The sequence below is a fragment of the Dipteris shenzhenensis genome, chromosome 8, assembly GCF_047967505.1.
Source record: "Dipteris shenzhenensis isolate YYH24624 ecotype China chromosome 8, Dip_SZ_1.0, whole genome shotgun sequence".
Classification (NCBI taxonomy): domain Eukaryota; kingdom Viridiplantae; phylum Streptophyta; class Polypodiopsida; order Gleicheniales; family Dipteridaceae; genus Dipteris; species Dipteris shenzhenensis.
This window is the reverse complement of record NC_141603.1, coordinates 691,779-712,128: the sequence shown is the minus strand read 5'-3', so window position 1 is coordinate 712,128 and position 20,350 is coordinate 691,779. Positions and strand designations below refer to the sequence as shown.

Here is a 20,350-nt window from a genome sequence, read left to right as displayed (position 1 = left end):
GGATTCAACATCTTTTTTAAATATTATTACAAATTCTTAATTTTAATCAAAATTTTTGCAAACTGTAGTTGTTGCATTTTTCAAGTTAGATGTCTCAAATATTTTTCCTTATATGTTTCCCTTTTTTTCTTTTTTATCGCAAATACTCCCCACTCAGTTATAAATGATGTTTTATCATTGTCTTTTGGTGCCATTCTAATCTGATTATAGCCATTGAACCCATCAAGAAAACTATAAATTTCGTGTCCTGCAACAACATCTAAGACTGAGTCACAAAATGGTAGTGAGAATGGATCAGTGAGTGTGGCAGCATTCAACTTCCTATAATCCACACAGATCCTAAGTTTTCCATTATTTTTTAGAACAATGACAATTGGTGACAACCATGTCATATGGTCCAATGAATAGATGAATCCAACCTTGAGCAATTTATCTATCTCCTCTTTTACTTGTCTGGCATAATTGGGGTTCATTTTGTACCAATGTTGGATCATTGGAGTTGCATCCTTCCTTAGGTTGATCCTATGTTGGCAAAATGTAGGATCTACCCCTTTCATATCTATATAAGGCCATGCAAACACATCTTTGAATTTGATTAGCAATTATCTGAGGTGTTATTTGAATGGCTCTTGAAGTCTAGTGCTTATAAGCACCGTTTTTGGGTCACTAGGGTCTCCCAGATTCATCTCCTCAAGATCATCCTCTTTTACTCTTGCACTTCTTTTCATATGCTCTTCGAACTATTGCTATACCTCAATGATGGCCTACACACATGTTTTGTGATTGTTATCCAATTCAGTATCCTCATTGTCTGACTCAATTGCATCATTATGCTATATAGTTACCGAATCAGTATCCAATTGCTATCGGGTCTTGTGTGTTTGCAGAGTTTGCACATTATGACCAAGACTTTGTGGTTGTCAATCTATACTAATATATTGCTTGACAATGCTACCTTGAATAGAGGTATCACTGAGGGGTTCCTTCTCAAGAACATTTCCTCCTCATCTTCCTCTAGCTCAACCACCATGTTGACTCCTTCGGCCTCTAATGGCTACAAGATGTCTAGGGGAACTCTTTTTTGTTGTTAGGGAGATCTTGAACTTTTTCTTGCCCTTGTTGATGGTAATCCTCTCAGCTCCCCAATCTTGTTTTACTTTAGTAGCCCGGAGCCAAGGTCTGCCTAAGAGCATGGAGTAGGAATTGTCTCTTTCCTCCATGCGGAGTACCACAAATGTCACAATGAAACTTGAGCCCCATATTCTGCCTTGAAGAATTCCTAGTGGCTATATCCTTCTCTGATCAGCCATTCTTACTTGGAAGGTGCTGGAGAGGTGCTGGAGCTAATTCATTAGAGCAAAATTTATTGAATAAGTCTTCAGACAATCCTCTCAGCTCCCCAATCTTGTTTTACTTTAGCAGCCCGGAGCTAAGGTTTGCCTAAGAGCATGGAGTAGGAACTATCTCTTTCCTCCATATGGAGTACCACAAATGTCACAATGAAACTTAAGCCCCATATTTTGATTTCCTGACCTCAAAGAATTCCTAGTGGCTATATCCTTCTCTGATCAGCCATTCTTACGTGGAAGGGAGTTGGAGCTGATTCATTAGAGCAAATTTTCTTGAATAATTCTTAAGACAATATGCTTACTCTAGATCCCCCATTAATGACTACATCAAGGATTCTTTGTCTTTTGTATTCCACATCGATTGTTGATACTGGATAATCCACTTCTTCCACCATTGAGGTGTAGATTTTGGCAGCTTCTTCTTCATCCTCCTTGATTATGTCCTTAGGTGCCTTTGGTAAGTTGTCTTCCTGTAAGTGTGCTGAAATAATTGTTCTTTTAATGCAGGTATAACATTTAGGAGTTGGTCCAAGGTAATTTGTACCTTTGAGTGTAAGAGTTCTTTGAAGAAAGCACCGGGCCAACCTTGACCTTTTGCATTGTGAGCATTGTCTTCTTTCAAGATCATAGTGCTTTTATTGGAGTTAGGCATGTATTGGAGTTAGGCATGTCTGCTTGTAGTTCCTCGGCTGGTTGTCTATTGTTGTTGCTTTCCCTCTTGTAATGCATTTTTGGTTTAGCTCCGACAAGGCTCGAAATCTCTACTTTAGGGACATCTGCTTGAGTTGGCTGGCTGTGCCTTTCTGGTTTTGGCTATGTTGAATGCTCTGCTATGTTCTTATGGCTCACATTTGTATTTCCATCCTCCTTTGCATGAATTTGCATCTCATTGATTCTTGGTAACACTTTGGGCAACCGGAAGTCGGACAATTATATTTTGGGCATCTGATCTACTATTGCCTTCCCTTCATGACCCTGTTCTATACATTGGTGGTTTTAGTGGAGGGTTCCATGTATTTGGTGGCTATACAAATGTAGAATTTGAAGATCTTGACCCAGTAGGCATTTGGATTGTGACTTGAGGTTAATTGGGCCTAACGGGTTGGGTTGAAGGTCCTCTAGGGAGTGGCATGTTCACCCCAGGCATAGGCCTATAAGGGGTGGTTGTTGGGTATGGTAGACTCCCATGTTTTGTGGCCAAGTAGGAAATGAAGGGACTTCATATGTAGTGGGTTGTTGGACCTTGTGGACCACTCCTTTGTCCACTTTTTTTTAGCATTTGAAACTCTTGGGGGAGCCTAGGGACAAATACACCCCTATATGGCTGGCTTTCATTAAAGAATGGATGTGCTAGTGATTGATTGTTGCCAATGAATACAATGGGACTTGGTTCCCTAATTACTTTGGGCATCGATGGTTGGGCTGACACATGAGCTAATAATGGCACCCCATTCTCCCTAGCAAATGGGTTTAGCATGTCTGTTGGCTCTATTGGTCCCTGTCTACCCACAAAATTGGATAAAGTTTCCCTTAATCTAGCTATCATAGATGGGATAGGAGACTGGGGATCATTAAGACTAGTGCTTGGAGCCATTGAGGCTCTAACATTGGCGGGTTCTCCCATGTCTTCATAAGAACTGACTTTCGAGCTTCTTGACCCTAAGGATGAAGAGCTGGGGGGGAGGTCGACAATAGGGTATTTGGGGCACTATACTTAGGCTCAAGATTAACTTCTAGGAGTCTTTTTGATCTCAAGTGCATGTGTTGATCAGCATAGTTGAGGCCCCAATTCGAAGTTGATTCTGCTTTGACGCATGGTCATAGTCTTTATTTCAATGCAATCTACATGCAAATCTCATCATTTTTGTCTGGTTCTATAGCTGATCAACTGCCAATTTTGGGTCCCTACATTAATGCTAAGCAGTGCCTTACTAACTTAGCAAGTCAATAACGTAGCGGCTCAGATATAGAAATGACTTAATAATGTGATGACTAGCTAACACAATGATGACTGGCTAATGCAATGACTAGCTAACTCAGTGACATGTTAATGTAGGGATTGGCTAACGCAGCAACTTCCTAACATGGTGACTGGCTAACACAGTGATCGGCTAATGCAACGACTTCTTAACATAGCAATTGGCTAATGCAGCGACTTGATTAATGTAGCGAGATTGGCTAATGCAATGACTGGCTAATGAGGCAATGACTAGCTAACACAGTGACTTAAGGGCTCGCTACATTAAGCTTAACACAATGACACATAGACATGCAATTTCATCGACTAGTTTTTTAGCATTTCCTTGATTTTGGAGTTTTTTTTTGGGCAGAAAAAGTTTTTGTTATATTAGAATATCATCATCATCATCATAAATATTTACATGTTCTTTGGTAAAGAACAACCAGCCCCCATGGGGAGAGTTTCATCAAAACATTTCTTAGAAATCTTCTTGAAGTAAAAAACAATAGCAGCAGAATCAAAAGAGAGGGACATAGCAGTCATCAGTGTCATTTGTATTGTCATCATTAAAGTAATCAGAGTAATTGAAACTCGATGAGTCCCTAAAGCTATAAGTGTCATCTGCCTAGGCTTCACAAGGTGAGTTTGGTTCTTTTTTGACATTTGTGGAGGGTACCTGATTAAGAAACTCAGTGATCTTCCAGGGACTTCAAAGGGTGTGGAATTATCAATCCCAAAGTAGCTTTGAGTGTGTTCTTGTAAGTTAGCATTGAAGAGGGCTATAAGTGTCATCTGCCTAGGCTTCATAAGGTGAGTTTGGTTCTTTTTTGACATTTGTGGAGGGTACCTGATTAAGAAACTCAGTGATCTTAGCAGGGACTTCAAAGGGTGTGGAATTATCAATCCCAAAGTAGCTTTGAGTGTGTTCTTGTAAGTCAGCATTGAAGAGGGCATCCTCTACTTTGAAACTGTGAATCAATTCTATGATTTTCTTCTGGTCCTGCTGAGCCAATTAACAAATAGTAAGTCAGCTTGCAAAATAACTTGATTAAACTGAAGATTATTCCTGGTTATCCATATGAACCAAAGTGCATGTGCTCTCAGGGGTGACCAGATGTCTTGTTTGTCCTTGCAGAGTCTCCAAGTAAGATGGCCTTCCAATTCACTGGCTCCCTTGTCTCCAGTTGGACTATTTTCCAAACCTTTATGGCCACAAGACAAGCCGCAAAGAGATGGAAGATATCTTCATGGTAGAGGGGCAGTTTATACATTTACCATTACCCTTCCCAATCTTGAGTCCTTTAACATAGGTCCACACAGCTTTATGCAATATGAGCAACATCAGGGTAGATATTTTGTCTGGAATTGGAGACCAAATGGCACAGAACCTAAATTTCCATTTCTTTTTGGAGTCATGAAGTTTCCACTTGTCATTAAGAACCGTACTACTATAAACTAGGAAAGATCCCCCCTTCCACTATCGGCTGCCACTCCAAAGTTGTATTCTACTTAGAACAAGTGACTGGCTTTTGTTATTTAGGATGAACTCTCTCCTAATCTCTACCCATGTTTTCCACCTTAGTTCACCTCTATTTCACAGCTGCCCCTAGCTTTGCAAACCCTTTTTAAAAAGAAGAGTTGCCTTAGTTATTTCTTCATCAGAAAACACAGCTTCTTTGAAAATATCAGAAATCCAAATTGAGTCCAAGGTCATAAAAGCTCCTTTACTTGAAAAGAAAAATTGGCTTTTGATCCCTTCAAAAGCTATCCAAAGAGAGACCCAAAGCTAGCTGCCTTTAGGTTTGCAGAGCTCTGGGTTACAAATAGCTGACAGCATGGGGTAGTTTTTCCACTTGAGGACTGTGAGGGGTCTTAGGGAGCTGACATTCCTAAGGAGAAGTTGAGCCCAATCTTCAATAGGATGTAGGATTGCCTTTAAAATCCAAGTTGAGGAGAGTTTCAGAGCAGCCTGTTCTATGTCAATAACTCCTAATCCACCCTCCTACTTGGGTATCTTACCTGCCTACAGAAAAGATCTGCAAGTTTTATGAATCTGTTAATTCCAGCTTTGGAGGGGAACCATGCTGTGAGGTAGAAGATAACAATAGGGTAAATGCAATGGTTAAGAACAGTTCTTCTTCTTGCTAGACTAGCATGAAATCCTCTCCATTTCTCCATCTTGTTTTGGAATCTGTTCATGAACCAATCCCACCTTTGCTTGAGGGAAATATCAAACCCCATGGGGATACCTAGAAGCCTGAAGACTGAGCCATGCTTGATCCTCTAGCATCCCATCTCTTCCAAAACTTGATGTTCATCCCCTTTAAGGGTTGTATATCCAGTTTTAGAGTGGTTGATTTTGGACCCAGAGGCTTTGCAAAATATCTATAAAGACTCCATGGCCACCTTGATATATTGTGACTCATTCTTGAGGGTTAAATTTGTATCATCAGCAAACTACTGACAAATAAGGTTCTTGCCTAAGGGTAGCTCAATACCTTTCAACTTGCCTTGGCTTTGTTGATGAAGAAGCCACCCCAAGCAGTCTCTGCAGCAATTGCAAAGAGTAAAGGGGCAATAAGGCACCCCTATCTTATAGATCTTTTAAGCTCAAAGGGTTGGCTCATGATCCCATTAACACATAGGAGTTTGATAAAAGAGATGAAAAGGGGGCCAAGACCCATATCAGCCAGAGCTTGGATGATGAAATCCCATTCAAGTCTATCATATGCCTTGTCAAAGTCAACCTTCAAGAAGCATATGTCCTATTTTGTTTCTTTGGCATACTCACAACCCTCCCAAATGTTGATGATAGCTTCAAGTAAATGTCTGCCCTTTATGAAGCCTTTCTGCTCTCGTAGGATCCACTTGGCCATTCTGTTTTTAATCCTTGGAGCCAGAGCTTTAGCAAAGATTTTATAGCTATTGTTGAGCATAGTGAGAGGTCTCCAGTTCCTTAGCTTAGACTTATCTCCTTCCTTATTTATTAAGGAATAAGAAAAAAGGGGGGGGGAAATAATAATGAAAGAATTGTAAACAATTGAAGAGTGAATCAAGGACTTGTAAACAATCTAGGGCTCCTATGCATGGGAAAACAAGAATATGGGCTGGAGGCCATCCGTGATTTAGGGCAAGAAAAATGACAAGGTTACTTTAGGGGGTGGGGGTTTCTAGGGTTTGACTAGGTTGACAGGAATAGGTTGGGTTTTTGGCGAGGGATAGTTTACATGAGAGTAGTAAATAAGATTAGAACTAAATTTAATTTATTATTCAATAGATCAAGGATAATAAATAGAGGGGGTTAAAAGTGAGAGAGAGAAAAGGGGGAATGGTACATTGTAGATAAGATGATTTATTATATTAAAAAAATAAAATAAATAAAATGACATGAAGCAAGACTTGAATGAAAATAATAATGGGAAAATATAAAGTTAATAAAATTAGCAAGGGTAAGAAATAAACTATAAGGGGAGTTATTTTGATAAATTGGGGGGTGCATTTAAAATTTCTTGACAAACATTTGTGTGTGTGTGTGTGTGTGTGTGTGTGTGTGTGCCTCTGTGTGTGTGTGTGTGTGTGTGTGTGTGTGTGTGTGTGTGCGCCTCTGTGTGTGTGTGTGTATGTGTGTGTGTGTGTGTGTGTGTGTCACAAATCAAGGATTAATATGTGTGTGTGTATGGGGGGAGGAGGGAAGGGAGTATGTGTGTGTATGTGCATACATAAATGTGTGTAAGAGTATAGAAAGTGTGTGTGTGTGTGTGTGTGTGTGTGTGTCCCACCTGCAACCCAGAGGGTAAGATTAAATGGTGGGGAGTAAGGCCACCATGTGGAACTTACTCCCCACCTATTGATAATAAGTGAATAAAAGTGGATATGTATGATAAGTGTCAAAATGAAAAAATGATGACAATAGTAAATGCATAAACCACTTCTGCAAATAAGAGATAAAAGTTAGTAAAAAATAAGGTGGATCACAAAATGACTAGGGATTATCCATGCTAATGAATTATTCAATGAATGTGAATTAACTGTATGGTATTAGCCCACCCAAAGGCTAGTTGGGAAATCAAAGTGTGTGTTCAGATTAAAAAGTCCCATCAATAATTTAGCCATACAACTAATTCCATCAATTGGATAAAAAGTAAAAAAAGGAAACATATAAGGAAAAAATGTTTGAGACATCTAAGTTGAAAAATGCAACAACTAGAGTTTGCAAAAATTTTGACCAAAATTAAGAATTTTTAACAATATTGAGTTTGGCAAACACAAGATTGAAAAAAGATGTCGAAACTTCAGGTACTCCAGGTTTTGAGGTTGGGGTTTACTTACCTACCACCATCCAAGCAAACTGGGTGTTTGAACATCATAGTTACGTTTGGGTAGATAGGTAATGCATGTTTTCCCCGACTTTATCGTATGAGCAGCGAGAAGAGGGTAGAGACACCACCGAATCCGCCGTAAGAGCGAATACAAGTTCGTAGAGACAAGCAATAATGAAGGGGAGCCATATGGAAGGCTAGCAAGGAGGCAAAGCGTGAATGGAGAAGAGGGAGCCAGCAGAGGCACTGGTGTGTGTGTGTGTGTAAAAGGGAGTTAGGGGTTAAAATCTACAAAAAGGAACTATTATTAATTATTATTGAAAAAGGATGAGGGAAGGGGAGAGCTAATGGGAGTGAGAGGGGGGGGAAAGAAAGGGGATTAGTGACTACTAGGAGGGGGAAATATAATAAAATGAAATAAAAAAAGAGGTGGGGGTTGTGTAAAGAAGAGTGTTAAAAAAAAGAAATAGAAGTAAAAAGTTAAAAAGTGAAAAAATTAAAAAAGTTTAAAAGGGGAATATGATTTTAAAACTGAATTATTAGAGTGCCCTATAACAAGGGCTAGAAAAATAGAGGGGAGGGGTGGTTTTGTGAGTCTGTGTGCACTTACATTATCAAAAGAGAGTTCAAGTGTGTGAGTCATGATTACGTGTGTGAGTAAAGGAGGGAAGTGTGTCTGTATGAGTGTGTGTAGGTCATAGAAATGGAAAGTGTGTGTGTATAACTGGAATTTCCAAGGTGGCCTGCCCTCCAAGGGTAGCCCATAATTAAGTTTTCCACTCGGAAATGTAACAAGATGTGTGCATGTGTGTGTGCATACGTGTTCCTGTGCATGTGTGTGCATGCGTGCATGTGTGCGTGTGGATGTGTGCGTGCGTGCACGTGCATGCGCATGCGAGCATGTATGTCAAAGAGAGGGACAGAGAGAGAGTGCATGCGAGCATGTATGTCACAGAGAGAGAGAGAGAGAGAGAGAGAGAGAGAGAGAGAGAGAGAGAGAGAGAGAATGTTCTGGCTAGAGTAAAGGTAGTTTAAGGTTAAGGAAGTCAAATCAATAATGCCATGCAAATGAGAGAATGTAAGGTTGATTTTAGCCCTTCCCCAAAATCCCTCCTAATTAGCCCCTAGCTCCCTCGATGCCGATCAAGGCAATTTAAGGTAAAGTCAAAACAATACATGCATGCAAAAGAGAGAATGTGGGGTTTTCTCTAGCCCTTTCTTGAAACCCCTCCTAATTAGCCCTAGCTTCCTCAATGCTAAACACCCACTGGATTAGCCTATTTTCTCCCTTCATTACATTATTCATTTGAGGCTTATTGGAGTTAGTGTCCTTGTGGAACTGTCAAAGGGTTTAACGAGTCCCCTTTCTCCTTTGGGATTTCTTGCACTTTGGGGGGTCCTTCAGAGTAGAACCTTTGCTTTCCTACATAGGGACCTCTTTGGGACCCTCTTGGTGGGTCTTATTGTCTGATCCTTGGGCAGATCAGGTGTAGAGACTTGGCACATTATCTGCAAAAGTGTTTGCTTTTTTGAGATGGGTTCTCCTTGGGGGCCTCTTGGCTACGTTTATTGGTCGATCCTTGGGCAAATGGGGTGTAGAGGAATTGGGGCTTTATTTGCAGGCGTTTTTGCTCCTTAGCCTCTTTAGGAGTCTTACTCTCTTGCTTTTCTTCTAGATCAACAAATTTTTTAGATAGTTGGTAGCAATAGGGGTACCTCTTGTCTACCAAGTCTCCTTACTAGACTACTATCAAGCTCTCCGACCATAAACGAGTAACCAATTTGTACATACAGTGCTAAAGAATCATCACATCCACATCTTTTGCCATTCAATCATGCTATCGATTAAAAAAACATTATAGGTACAATCATCACATCCACATCTTTTGCCATATAATGTTGGGATGAGGCTTCTTTGAGATACATTTGGCCTCCCCCAATCAAGTTTCCATGGCACCCTCTATATTGTTTTCAAATCATTTACTAAACAATACTTGTCTTTGGAAGCAAAGTTTTAATGAAACCCCAATCATTTGGTATTCATGGGCACCATAACATCTGAATTACTCTCTACATTAAGATTTAGTGTTGGGGTATCTAATGTCCTTGCATTTTCAATGACTACCAAAGTCTACAAAGACCTCCTTTCCCAAATAGGGAGTTTTTTCGGCACGGCTTGGATACAACTCTGAACATGGCCTTACTAGTTTGTAGAGATGATTTTTTGAACACTTAGATTCTAATCTATTCTCACGGCTGTCTTTTGCCCTCCTTGAGTGGGTGGCACATCCTACAATTCATGGAGCTTATTGGTCTTGCTAGTCAATGCCACCTTTGTTGTTAGATGGGTTACTTAGCATAGCATGCTTTTTTGTGCTTTTCTTTGCCTACCACAATGACTATTATCATCCCATAGTATAAATGATCATGCAATATATGATGAGTGATCTTATGCACTCTCACACGTTTTGCACACATCATGACACCACTATGAACCTCAACCACCAAACACAATTGGGCAAGGGTAGCACTTTGACACTCTTCGCTCGCGCTTGCCTTGGCTTGAGGCACAAGACTCTATGAGAAGTAACAGCTTGACTTAATCCTTCGAGCCTATGTATGGGATGATGTGGCAAGATGCACCTTGATGATGTGGCAAGTTGAGGTAGCAAAGTAAGGCCTTACATGGGGTGATGGGGTAGGAAGCACCTTGTGACATGTCTTTCATGATGTGTCAACATCTATAGATGCTTCTTCCTAGCCTCTTGTGTTTGAGAGAGTCTCTAGGGTACCTACTTCAACTGTTAGTTATTTCTACAAACACAACATGCATCGTAACCTCTACTTATCCTCAATGAACAACTCGACCACCCTATTCCAATGACGTTTAGTTTTAGACAAGTCAAGAAGCCTGCTTCATAACCATCTTCACCTACTTTCGTTCAATTTATTTGTGGACTAGATTGGTTTATGCTCAGCAAGTACATCTCAAATCTCCACTAAATTGTACCTATTCTCTATTTATGCTCCCTATTGGCATCTATGCTCCCTACCAATTAATTACCTATGCTCACGCTCGCCTTATTTTTTCAATTAACCTAAGCTAACTAATTACCTATCAATTAACCTAAGCTAACTAATTAATTACCTACGCTCACCTACTCTCACACTCACGCTGCCTCTCTCTCTCTCTCTCTCTCTCTCCCCCTACCCCTCTATCCACTCCCTCACTTCCTCCTCTCCCTCCCTCCTTACCTCCTTCACTCCCTCTGCTCCCTCTCTCCCCCTTCCTCCCGTCTCTTCCTAGTTGTATTGGGGAGCGCTTCACAGCCCCCCTGCCTGTAATTCTGCACTCAATGCCCCCCTCCTTTTATAATGCTTAGGCTGGAAGCTTTTGGATGCAGAAGCTGCAGGCTTCTTCCAGAAGCCTCACCCAACGCCGCTCAGCCCTGATTAATCGCCCTGCCCTTACTTTAATTCGTCATCACGACAGACATCGCAATCCTTATGTTAATCATCACAGATTTCACCCCCACACAAATTAATTAATAGGGGCCCAAATTCAATTTGGGGGTCCCTATTCGCTCCTACGCACTTATCAATTAATCAAGTTTTCAATCTATCTTACATCACGCATTAATCGAAGTATGTGCCCCTCAATTCCCAATTAATCATTGATTAACCTAAGTCTACCTCTCTTGCGTCTCCCCTCCGTAGCCACCAATCCCTTCTTGGGTTCTCCATCCATCATCTCCTCTCCCTCACTCACTTCTCCCTCCCTCGCCTCTCCTCCTCTCCCTCCCTCCACTCCCCCTCTGGCCTCTCCCTCCCTCTCTCACTTCTCCCTTAGCCCCTCTCGCCTCTCTCAACTGCTCTTCCTCCCTGACTCTCCTCTCCCTCAGCTAAGCCGCTCACCTCACCCACTCTTTCCCATATCCCCTCCTCATCCCCTCCCTGCCCTATATAGGCTCTCCCGATGCAACCTAAAAGTTTCTAGAACGAAGGTTCCAGTGCCTATGGTGTTTTTCATGTGTAATTTTTACGCTCCTTCTCGAGCCGTTAATCGTTTGGGTCTAATTGCTTAGGTTTAATCACGCCCCCCCACACACGAACTAATTAGTTAATAGTAGGTTTTTACCAACTAGGGGGCCTATTAAAGCGCTTATAGTAATCTTCATGAAAATGTATCCTCAAAAGGATCCCCAACATACCACCCCCACTATACAAAGCTTTCTGTGGCATACGTTGGCCTCTTGTTTTCATCCTCTTTAATTCCCTTGGTGTAGGATGCCACACACTTTCTATTTGATAGCCGAAGGCATTCTTTCTTCTCCACCCTTGTTCCAATCGGACTGTCATTATTCCACCCATTTTTCCATTCATCTAGCCTCCAATTACTCCCCTTCCCTACACTGTGTAGGCCTCCTTTTTAACATTCTTTTTTGTATTTTTCATGAAAAAGACTTCTATTAAGTATGAAAAATACCTACATGAGCAAGCTCAAAGCGAAAATACATCATGCTTTGCATGAGGAAACCCCCTTGAAATAGGAAGCAGAAAACTCAAAATGAGCTGGAAAGAAACCAAGGTTAAGGCCGAAAGTGCCACTTCAACCCTGCTATAGTCTCTAAGAAAAAGGGGGAACCTCTTCATTCCCTAAAAAATATAACCCTCCTAGTTGAGGCTGTAGCCAGGAAGAGCCTTGCAGCTCACCCAATTGGCCATCAGTGTGTGAACGATGTCAGCCCAAATGCTGGCTAGAGTGTGCAAGGGATGGACCTGAGATCTGTCTAAGGCCTCTGTGCATCTAGCCCTCCAAATATGCCAAGCAATGATGCTAGCCAGTATCTCCCAAGCGGTATTCCCATCAGCACGTACTGGTCTATAGCGGGAGATAGGCACATCCTCAAGACAGCAAGTCTCGACTAGGTGACGTCGAATCGATATGGCCCAAGAAGCATCCTGCCACTTATAGAAGATCTAAGGCCATGATAGGGACAGCCAAGCCACCAATCCCCACGTCATCAAGAAACGAGAAGAAGCAAAAGTACTGAGGACCCTGGCAATTCCCATCCAAATGGCTCACGCATGCCTGCAGTCCCATAGACAATGATGAATCGACTCATCAGCAAACGAGCATCTAGGACAAGTGGGGTCTGCCCCAAATCTAGACCTCCACCTGTTCAACTGCAATCCCTCCATGAATAGAAATCCAAAAAAATAGAGCGACCTTTCTATTTCTTCAGGATCTCCAAGCCTCCGCCAGAAGACCCTCTGCAAATCAGCGAAAACTTGATAACTCGCCCAATGAGGGGCCCTAGAAGGTCTCCGACCTTCTGGGGCTCATCTAGAACTTCCTAGCATTACTAACCATGTAACCCAAAAAAGGAAGGCTCTTCTCTTGGTTCCCCGCAACAATCCATTCCCACTCTCTTGGGTCCCACTAAAGAAGCCCTTTTTAATATTCCCATCATCCAACATCTACAATTCTGGTGTATTTCACTATAACCTTGGCACGAGTCTGTACCATACATTACACCGTCTGTATTTTCCATTCACCCAAATGCAATTTTGCATTCACCGCCCCCTGCCCCCTCTCCCACCTAAATTTGTCATTTCTTCCTCAATTTGAGTAGAGTAGAGTAGAGTAGAGCCAACCTTCATCCTCTCCAATTCTGCATAGGCATATGGCTTATCAACATACCCAAAGTAAAATCAACCTCACATATACTTTGGTGCAAATAAACAAACACAAATATTCAAGACTCAACACTAATATACCTCCTGACTTGGATCATCCTGCTTCTCTCATCATACGCTAATTTTGTCCCTTATATTAATACGAGACTTTATAGAAGACTTGCTTCACTGGATAGATGATGTATCTTGAATCCAGAACCATCAATATTTTTAGGACTTCTGTGGAAGCTTCCTAAGGTTTCTTTGACCATCATGGTTGACTCTAACTTTTGTGCAATGAAGACATTTAAGTTAATTACGTGAAGATGTTCTCTTGCACAAGGAAAGAAAAAGAAAAATAACTAGAATAAGAAAAGGAAAAGTCGTCACCAAAATAAATTTTATTTAAAGAAGACCACACAAGATAAATCAGCAACCAATGTAGCAATTTAAATTCAAAACAACTTCTTCATCCGGGATACCAGAAAATGGATAAATAGATGAAGAACTACACAATTTTTGCCAAAATTCAAGAGGGAATGAAGAAAATAGTTTTCATCAAAAGAAAATTCTGAATATGGCCAGTTAGGTGCAAAAGGAGTCTAAGATGACACTGCAATGCTGATTTTCGTCTGGATGCATATGTTGTGCTATACAATCTTGTGATATGTAGAAAATAGACCCTGTCAATCATGAATCAATATGGACCCAAAGTCTAGTTCATTAATTCCACTTTGGAAATGGATCGAAAATGTCTCCTCTTACTTCAGCTGCTACCCAACAAGATCTTCATTTGTACCCTAAACTTTCCCGTCTTTATTATTACAATAATGGTATTTCAATTCAAAAGATTAGCAGTTTGGTCATCGGTGAAAATGTTATTAGCCACACAAAACAATATTATCAAGTAATTCGCATAAATTTAATGTCACACAGTATCACAACTTTATCAGCGTTTGAATATCTATCAAGTCACATATTTAAAATCTACTTGCTTGTCATGAGCCATTTTGTCATACAGATGATGTTTGGGACTCTAGTGGCCAGCTGAAGAAGTTAATTGGGAGAAGCCTTGCCATAAAATGTCAGCTTGGAATGGCTAATCTCTAGACTTTTGCATGTGCTTCTAGATTGATTACAATTCTGTCAGGAAGGATTAACTAAAGGTTCCTGAAATTCGATCAACGAAGTCTTCAAGCTTACTGAAAATTTTACCAATGGTGAGTTCTAGAGGTTGAATGTCTGATGGTTTTGTGAGATTATTGTCGCTTGCAGATTCATGTTCTGTCCCTAGCAGTTCATCTTTTATGTAGCAACCTGTGAAGTAACCAAGTAGAGAGATCAGAATCATATTCTTCTGAACTATAGATGAACAAAATAATTTGTATGTGAAGGTTGAAATAATCTAAAGGACGAACCCAATTTTACTGAGTTGCACTCCTGTTCTTAGGATTCAACATGTGAGACATTATAAACACCAAACCTGAAGATATGACAAATCGTTTTCTTGATAAACTCTAAAGCTGGTGAGGAAAGAGGAATCCCAGCAGACATGCGCACAAAAACTGGAGTGAGAAGGGTATCTAATGGAGGAGGGAAATATAAGATGACATTTCAGCATTCTCCAGCTCACACACTGATTTAAAATAACACAGACCTTCATGCAGCCACCTAGTCCACCTTGAGTTTGGGATTGGTAGGCTCTTGCCTTAGATTTTCCGCCTCTTTCTTTAGTTTGTTTCTGCGAGGCCCTTGCTTTTGCCCCATAATAGATCCATTTCAAATACTAGGTCGGTTAGGCCTTTCCACTGATACCTCCTTCTTCCACGAGGGTGGGTTGTCAGTTGGAAAAACATGAGGATTGGATGGAATTTTCCACCTGCCATAGGAAGCAAGTCATCAGGAATCAGCTACATTCCTCCGTCACTTGTGGACAGGTCAACATTCCTCATCTCCAAGAGCACAAACTCATCGATGGGCAATGTGCTAGGATAGGTAAACTCCTACCTAGGCATACATTTTGGAGGCTGAAACTGAAATGCGTCGAGAGTTGAGATCCTAGGGCACCAGATTGCCCATTGTTATTGCACAAGCTGTCTTGATGCAGCCAGAGGTCACTGGATAATACTTCTCCGTGGGGGATCTCAGATTGGGGTGCTCAATATATGGGCCTACTCTTAGAAGGACTCTTGGATAGTATGGGGGGATTTAAAAAATGGTGGCGAGGATCGTATCCAGAGATCAAACTACCAGTATCATGCTTGAGAGTCCTTTTGGACCTACAGTGAGTGAAGATGTAATAAACAGCTCCCTGGCTGCTCCCGCTGCCCAAACCCCCGCTATCTTCCTCTCCGTCCAGCTTCCTTCCGCCGCCTCCTTTCCCCGCCATCTCCTGCCTCCATCCCCGCCTCCACTCCGCCTCCTCCCCCGCCTCCACTCCTCCTTCCCCCATCTCCACTCCTCCCGCCATCTCCCGCCTCCAGCCCCACCGCCTCCGCCTCTACTCTGCCCCCCACCCACCTCCATCCCGCCGCCTCCACCTCCCTTCCCGCCGCCTCCTCTGCCTCCCTCCCAGCCTCCATCTCCACCTCCCCCTCCGCCTCATCTCTCCCCCTTCTCCGCCTCCTTCCCTCCCCCCCTTCCGCCTCCTTCCCTTCCACTTCCTCCCCACCTCCTTCCCATTTCTCCACCTCCTTCCTTGTCTCCCCCCCGCCTCCTTCTCACCCCTTCAGCCCTTTCTCATCTCACCCTCGGGCCTTGGGGGTGTTCAGGTTTGGGTATCAGGGGCTTCCTCGAGGCGCCTCTTTCTTCAAGGGCTCTCCTCACCCCTTATTGCCCACCGTCCAGATGGCTCTTTGTTCTCTTTTCCCTTCCTCACACAGTGGGAGTTTTTGTGCTTGTTCGGAAAAAGAAGATCTTGGTGGTGACCTTTGGTCTGGCCAGAGGGGGTCTATGGCAGCACCCTTGAATCCCACAGCTGGTTGTTCCGACAGTAGTCTCGAGGGAGTTGTGCAGGAGAATTGAGAAGCCTTTCATGAATGCGGAGCTTTGGGAAGCCCTCAAGGCCCTTCCGACCCAGAAGTGTCCTAGCGAAGATGGCTTGACTCCGGTCTTCTTTCATAACTTCTGGGAGATCATTGCCAGCCCTTTCCGCTCAGTTGGCCAAGAGATATTCGAGAAGAGTTCCCTTCCTCAGTCCCTGAGCAGCAGGGGATGGATTTGTTTGATCCCGAAAGGGGGAGACAGGTCAGACATCCGGCAGTGGAGACCAATCACCCTGCTAGACACCGCATACAAGATCCTTGCTAAGGTCTTGAGTTTGCGGGTGCGGCCTCATCTCACCGACATCATCCATGATACACAGACTGGCATGAGCGCAGCATCCTAGACAACATTTTCATGTTCTGGGAAGCAGTGGATTGGGCCAAGGAGGAGTCACAGTCTTTGGCCATTCTTCTCTTGGATTTTGAGAAGGCTTATGACAGGGTGGAGTGGTCTTTCCTAGAGGGCACTATGCAAAGGTTGGGTTTCTCAAACAAATGCATTAGAGGAGTCTCTGTGCTCTATGCGGGGAGCTCTAGTTAGATGCTTATATGTGGACACACGGGTGAGGCCTTTTCTATCTCTCACTCGGTCCGCCACTAGGGCTGTCCCCTAGCTCCCTTTCTTTTCCTTTTTGTGGCAGAGGCATTGGGCTACGACTTCAGATCACAGGTGGTGGGCCTCACAAGGTTGAGGCTCCAAATCAAACAGGAGGAGCTGTTGGATTTCGAGTTTGCAAATGACATGGGCTTGTATGTAGAGGACACCACGGTGAGCTTGGAGAGAGTCCGGGGAGCCTTGGCTATTTATTCTGAGGCCTTGGGTGCACGGATCAACTGAACAAAATCCATCGGTTTCTTCACAAGCATGAGGAGACACAGGAGATTCGAGAGTGGAGGAGTGCCTTTGGCTTCCGCTAGATACCACGGGGCCAGACAACGAGATATCTCAGGTGCTAGCTAGGTATTGATATTACAACAGACCAGCAGATCACCCCAGTTCTTGAGAAGTTCAGCGCAAGCTTCTCTACTGGAGCTCGACCAAACTCTCCCTAGCGGGCCGTGCCTTAATAGCAAACCAGGTCGTTCTTGCCATGGTCTAGTACATTGCTTCCTGCTGGTGTTTAAGGGTGCATTAGGCAGCTCCGATGTTTGGTTTGGAATTCCCATTGGGCAAGGATCAGATGGCACGAGGAACACCAGAGCCCGGGTCTCTTGACAGACGGTGATCATGCCACAGGCATTGGGAGGCTTGGATATCATTGATCTGGAGATGCAAAGCAGAGCCCTCTCGGGCAAGTTGCTTGTGCGCGACCTCACCCCTAGTGCGGAGCCCTAGAAGCTCCTCTTACAGCAAGGGCTTCTCAGGAACACCCCACGCACTGGGGGCAGTGGCAACACTCACACAGATGGATATTCTCAGAGGCCCCCCTTACCAGGAAGGCTTCTCCCATGATGAGGAGTCTCCATAGAGTCTGGCAGAGATTAGCAGGGAGCCTCATCCGTGCTCTGCAGAGAGGAGTTCGAGCGTCAGCTTCTCATTTGGCACCCAAAGATCAAGGATCAGGATGGACGTATGGTCGGACAATGGACCATTTTGGATGGGCACAGTGGGAGGCCTGGCCTGCTCCTTTGGCAGATGGAGCAGATTACCCATGGAGGCAAAGGCAGAGGCTTGGAGCCATAGTGCATATGCGAGGGGTAGGTCAACAGATGAAGGAGATTGACCTAGCCATCCCTGAGTCTTGGTGGGAGGGACTCCGCTTGTGGATGGACAACAGATGGTTGGGTCAATTTTCTCGGACTGGGGTCCCCTTCAGGATGATGATTCGGCGAGGCAGCAACCAACTTGGTTTCTTTGGTGTAGGGCTGGCAGATAATCAAAGCTGTGGAGCGATTGGGGAAGGAGTGGCACATTGATCCACCCAGCATCCCAGAGCAAGATGCCCCCAGATGGCGCCTCTGGATTTGGGAAGGTAGGCCAGGTCCAGTGGAATCCAGGGGAGAGTGGTTTTGGCCTTCTAGGATCGGCTTCAACGAGCAGGTGGACAAGGTACCCTTTTTTTCCTATACCACTCGGATTGGCAGCAGGAGGCTTCAGATGGACTCTTAGACATGGACCCCTTCGAGGGAGAGGCATTAGGTGCCCCAGGAGGTCAATTCCAAGTTTTGGACGCGTTTATGGTCCAATTTGTGGACGAGGAAGATCTCCTACTTCTTCTGGTTGGCTGCCCACGAAGGCTTGCCCATAGGCCCGTGGTTGTAGCAGTGTCATTGTTGCTCTACTGGAGTTCTAGAGACGATCCCTCACTGCCTTTGGAGCTATTGTGGCACAGTGAGGAATTGATGGGAGCCCATGAAGAAACCAATCGATCTGATCCAGTTGATTCAAGCCCTCGAAGCCTCGAGGTATATGGCTAGAGCTCCCCTAACCGACTCTAGGCTCGTTGTGGTACCCTCGACAAACAAGGCTGTGTCGTAAGCGAACTCCGAGTCTAGCAGCTCCTCTTGTCTGATAGGAAGCCGCATCCTTGTGAGCCCAGCTGTCTGGGAGTGAAGAAGTGGCCCAAAGCCTTTGCTACAAAAAAGGAAGAGAAAGGGGCCAAGGGGACAGCACTGGTGAACCGAGCGTGAAAGAGAAAAGGTCTCCCCCGTGTGTCTGCCACAATGATCACCTAACTGGAGCTCCCCGCGTAAAGAGCCGACACCCCTCTAATCCATCTATCCGTAAAGCCTAGTCTTTGCATCATGCCCTCCAAAAAAGACCACTCCACCCTCTCCTCTCATAGGGCCTTCTCAAAATCCAAGAGAAGAATCTCCTGCCTCCCAAAAAGTAAAAATGTTGTCCAGGATGCTCCTCTCCTGAACAAAACCTGTCTGTGAGTCGTGGATGATGTCCGGAAGGTGGTGCTGCAACCACACGCTCAAGAACTTGGCCATGATCTTGTATGCGGTGTCCAAAAGTGTGATTGGTCTCCACTGGCCAATGTCTGATCTATCTCCCCCTTTCGGAATCAAGCATATCCAACCTCGACTCATGGACTGTGGGAGTGAACCACAGCCAAAGATCTCCTGACAAGCTAGCCGAAAAGGCATACTGATGTACTCCCAGGAGCTCAAGAAGAAAGTCGGGATCAAGCGTCTTCCCCTGAGCACTTTTGAGGGGGGAGGGCCTTGAGGGCCTCCCTAAGCTCCTGGTCTATGATGGAGCCTCCAGAGATCTGCTCAAACTCGGCGTGACCACTGTAGGAAACTGCCTCTCATGTTATAAGTGTCTCAAGGGACACCACCTCTGCCTGAAACAACTGCCGATAGAAAGTTGTGGTCATCTCAAGGATCTCCTGAGGGTCCGAGTGCATTTGTCCCTGTGCATCCCGCAACCTCTACAGCTGTGTCCCTGCTAAACGGGGTCCGGTAGTATGAAAGAACTGCCTGGTCATCTTGTCCCCCCTGGTGCCGGGATGAGTGATACCAAAACTCAACCCTGCAAACCTCTGTATCCTGTAAGATGAGTCTTTCAGCCTCATGATGGTCCCAAAGCCACTTGAGAGTCCGGGTCGTGCTTCATGAGTCTCTCTATGGAGGCTAGATCACCCCTTAGAGACACCTAGTGATTCGAGGTGCATGGCGACTCGTAAAGCCTTCTGGCTCCTACATAAGTGGATGGGCACGACTGTGATCAACACTCTCGGTGCCGACCTGCTTGGAGGGAGCTCTCAGATGAGAGTCGGCTAGTGCGTGGTGAATAAGAGGTTGCCAAGCTTCATGGCTGGCAGTTAGTTGTTTGTGGTCAAGGGCTTCGTGCCTGAGTAGTTCTCAAGAGTTAGTCGCAGCTGCTCTGTCAATAGGGTCGTTAGTCCATGGTCTTGTAACACCGAAAATCCGCAGTAGTGGTGAGGTAATTCTGAGTCGAAGTTGTCCCTTCAAGATTTGTTATAGAAGTCATTTGTGTGATATCTTTTCTCTGTTGCTCTGAGAGCTATTGCGCACTTTTAATTCATA

At 44.0% G+C, this 20,350-nt stretch overlaps 1 protein-coding gene across 1 annotated transcript in view; it reads right to left on the bottom strand.

The window, feature by feature from the left end:
* Positions 1–14,113: 14,113 nt before the first annotated feature.
* Positions 14,114–20,350, bottom strand: part of LOC147898924 (outer dynein arm protein 1-like) — a 69,481-nt gene continuing 63,244 nt past the window's right edge. Inside the window, exon 8 of the mRNA XM_087378295.1 lies at positions 14,114–14,624. Within this exon, the coding sequence (XP_087234421.1) occupies positions 14,464–14,624 (161 nt within the window). The 3' untranslated portion in view covers positions 14,114–14,463. The remainder of the gene's footprint in view (positions 14,625–20,350) is intronic.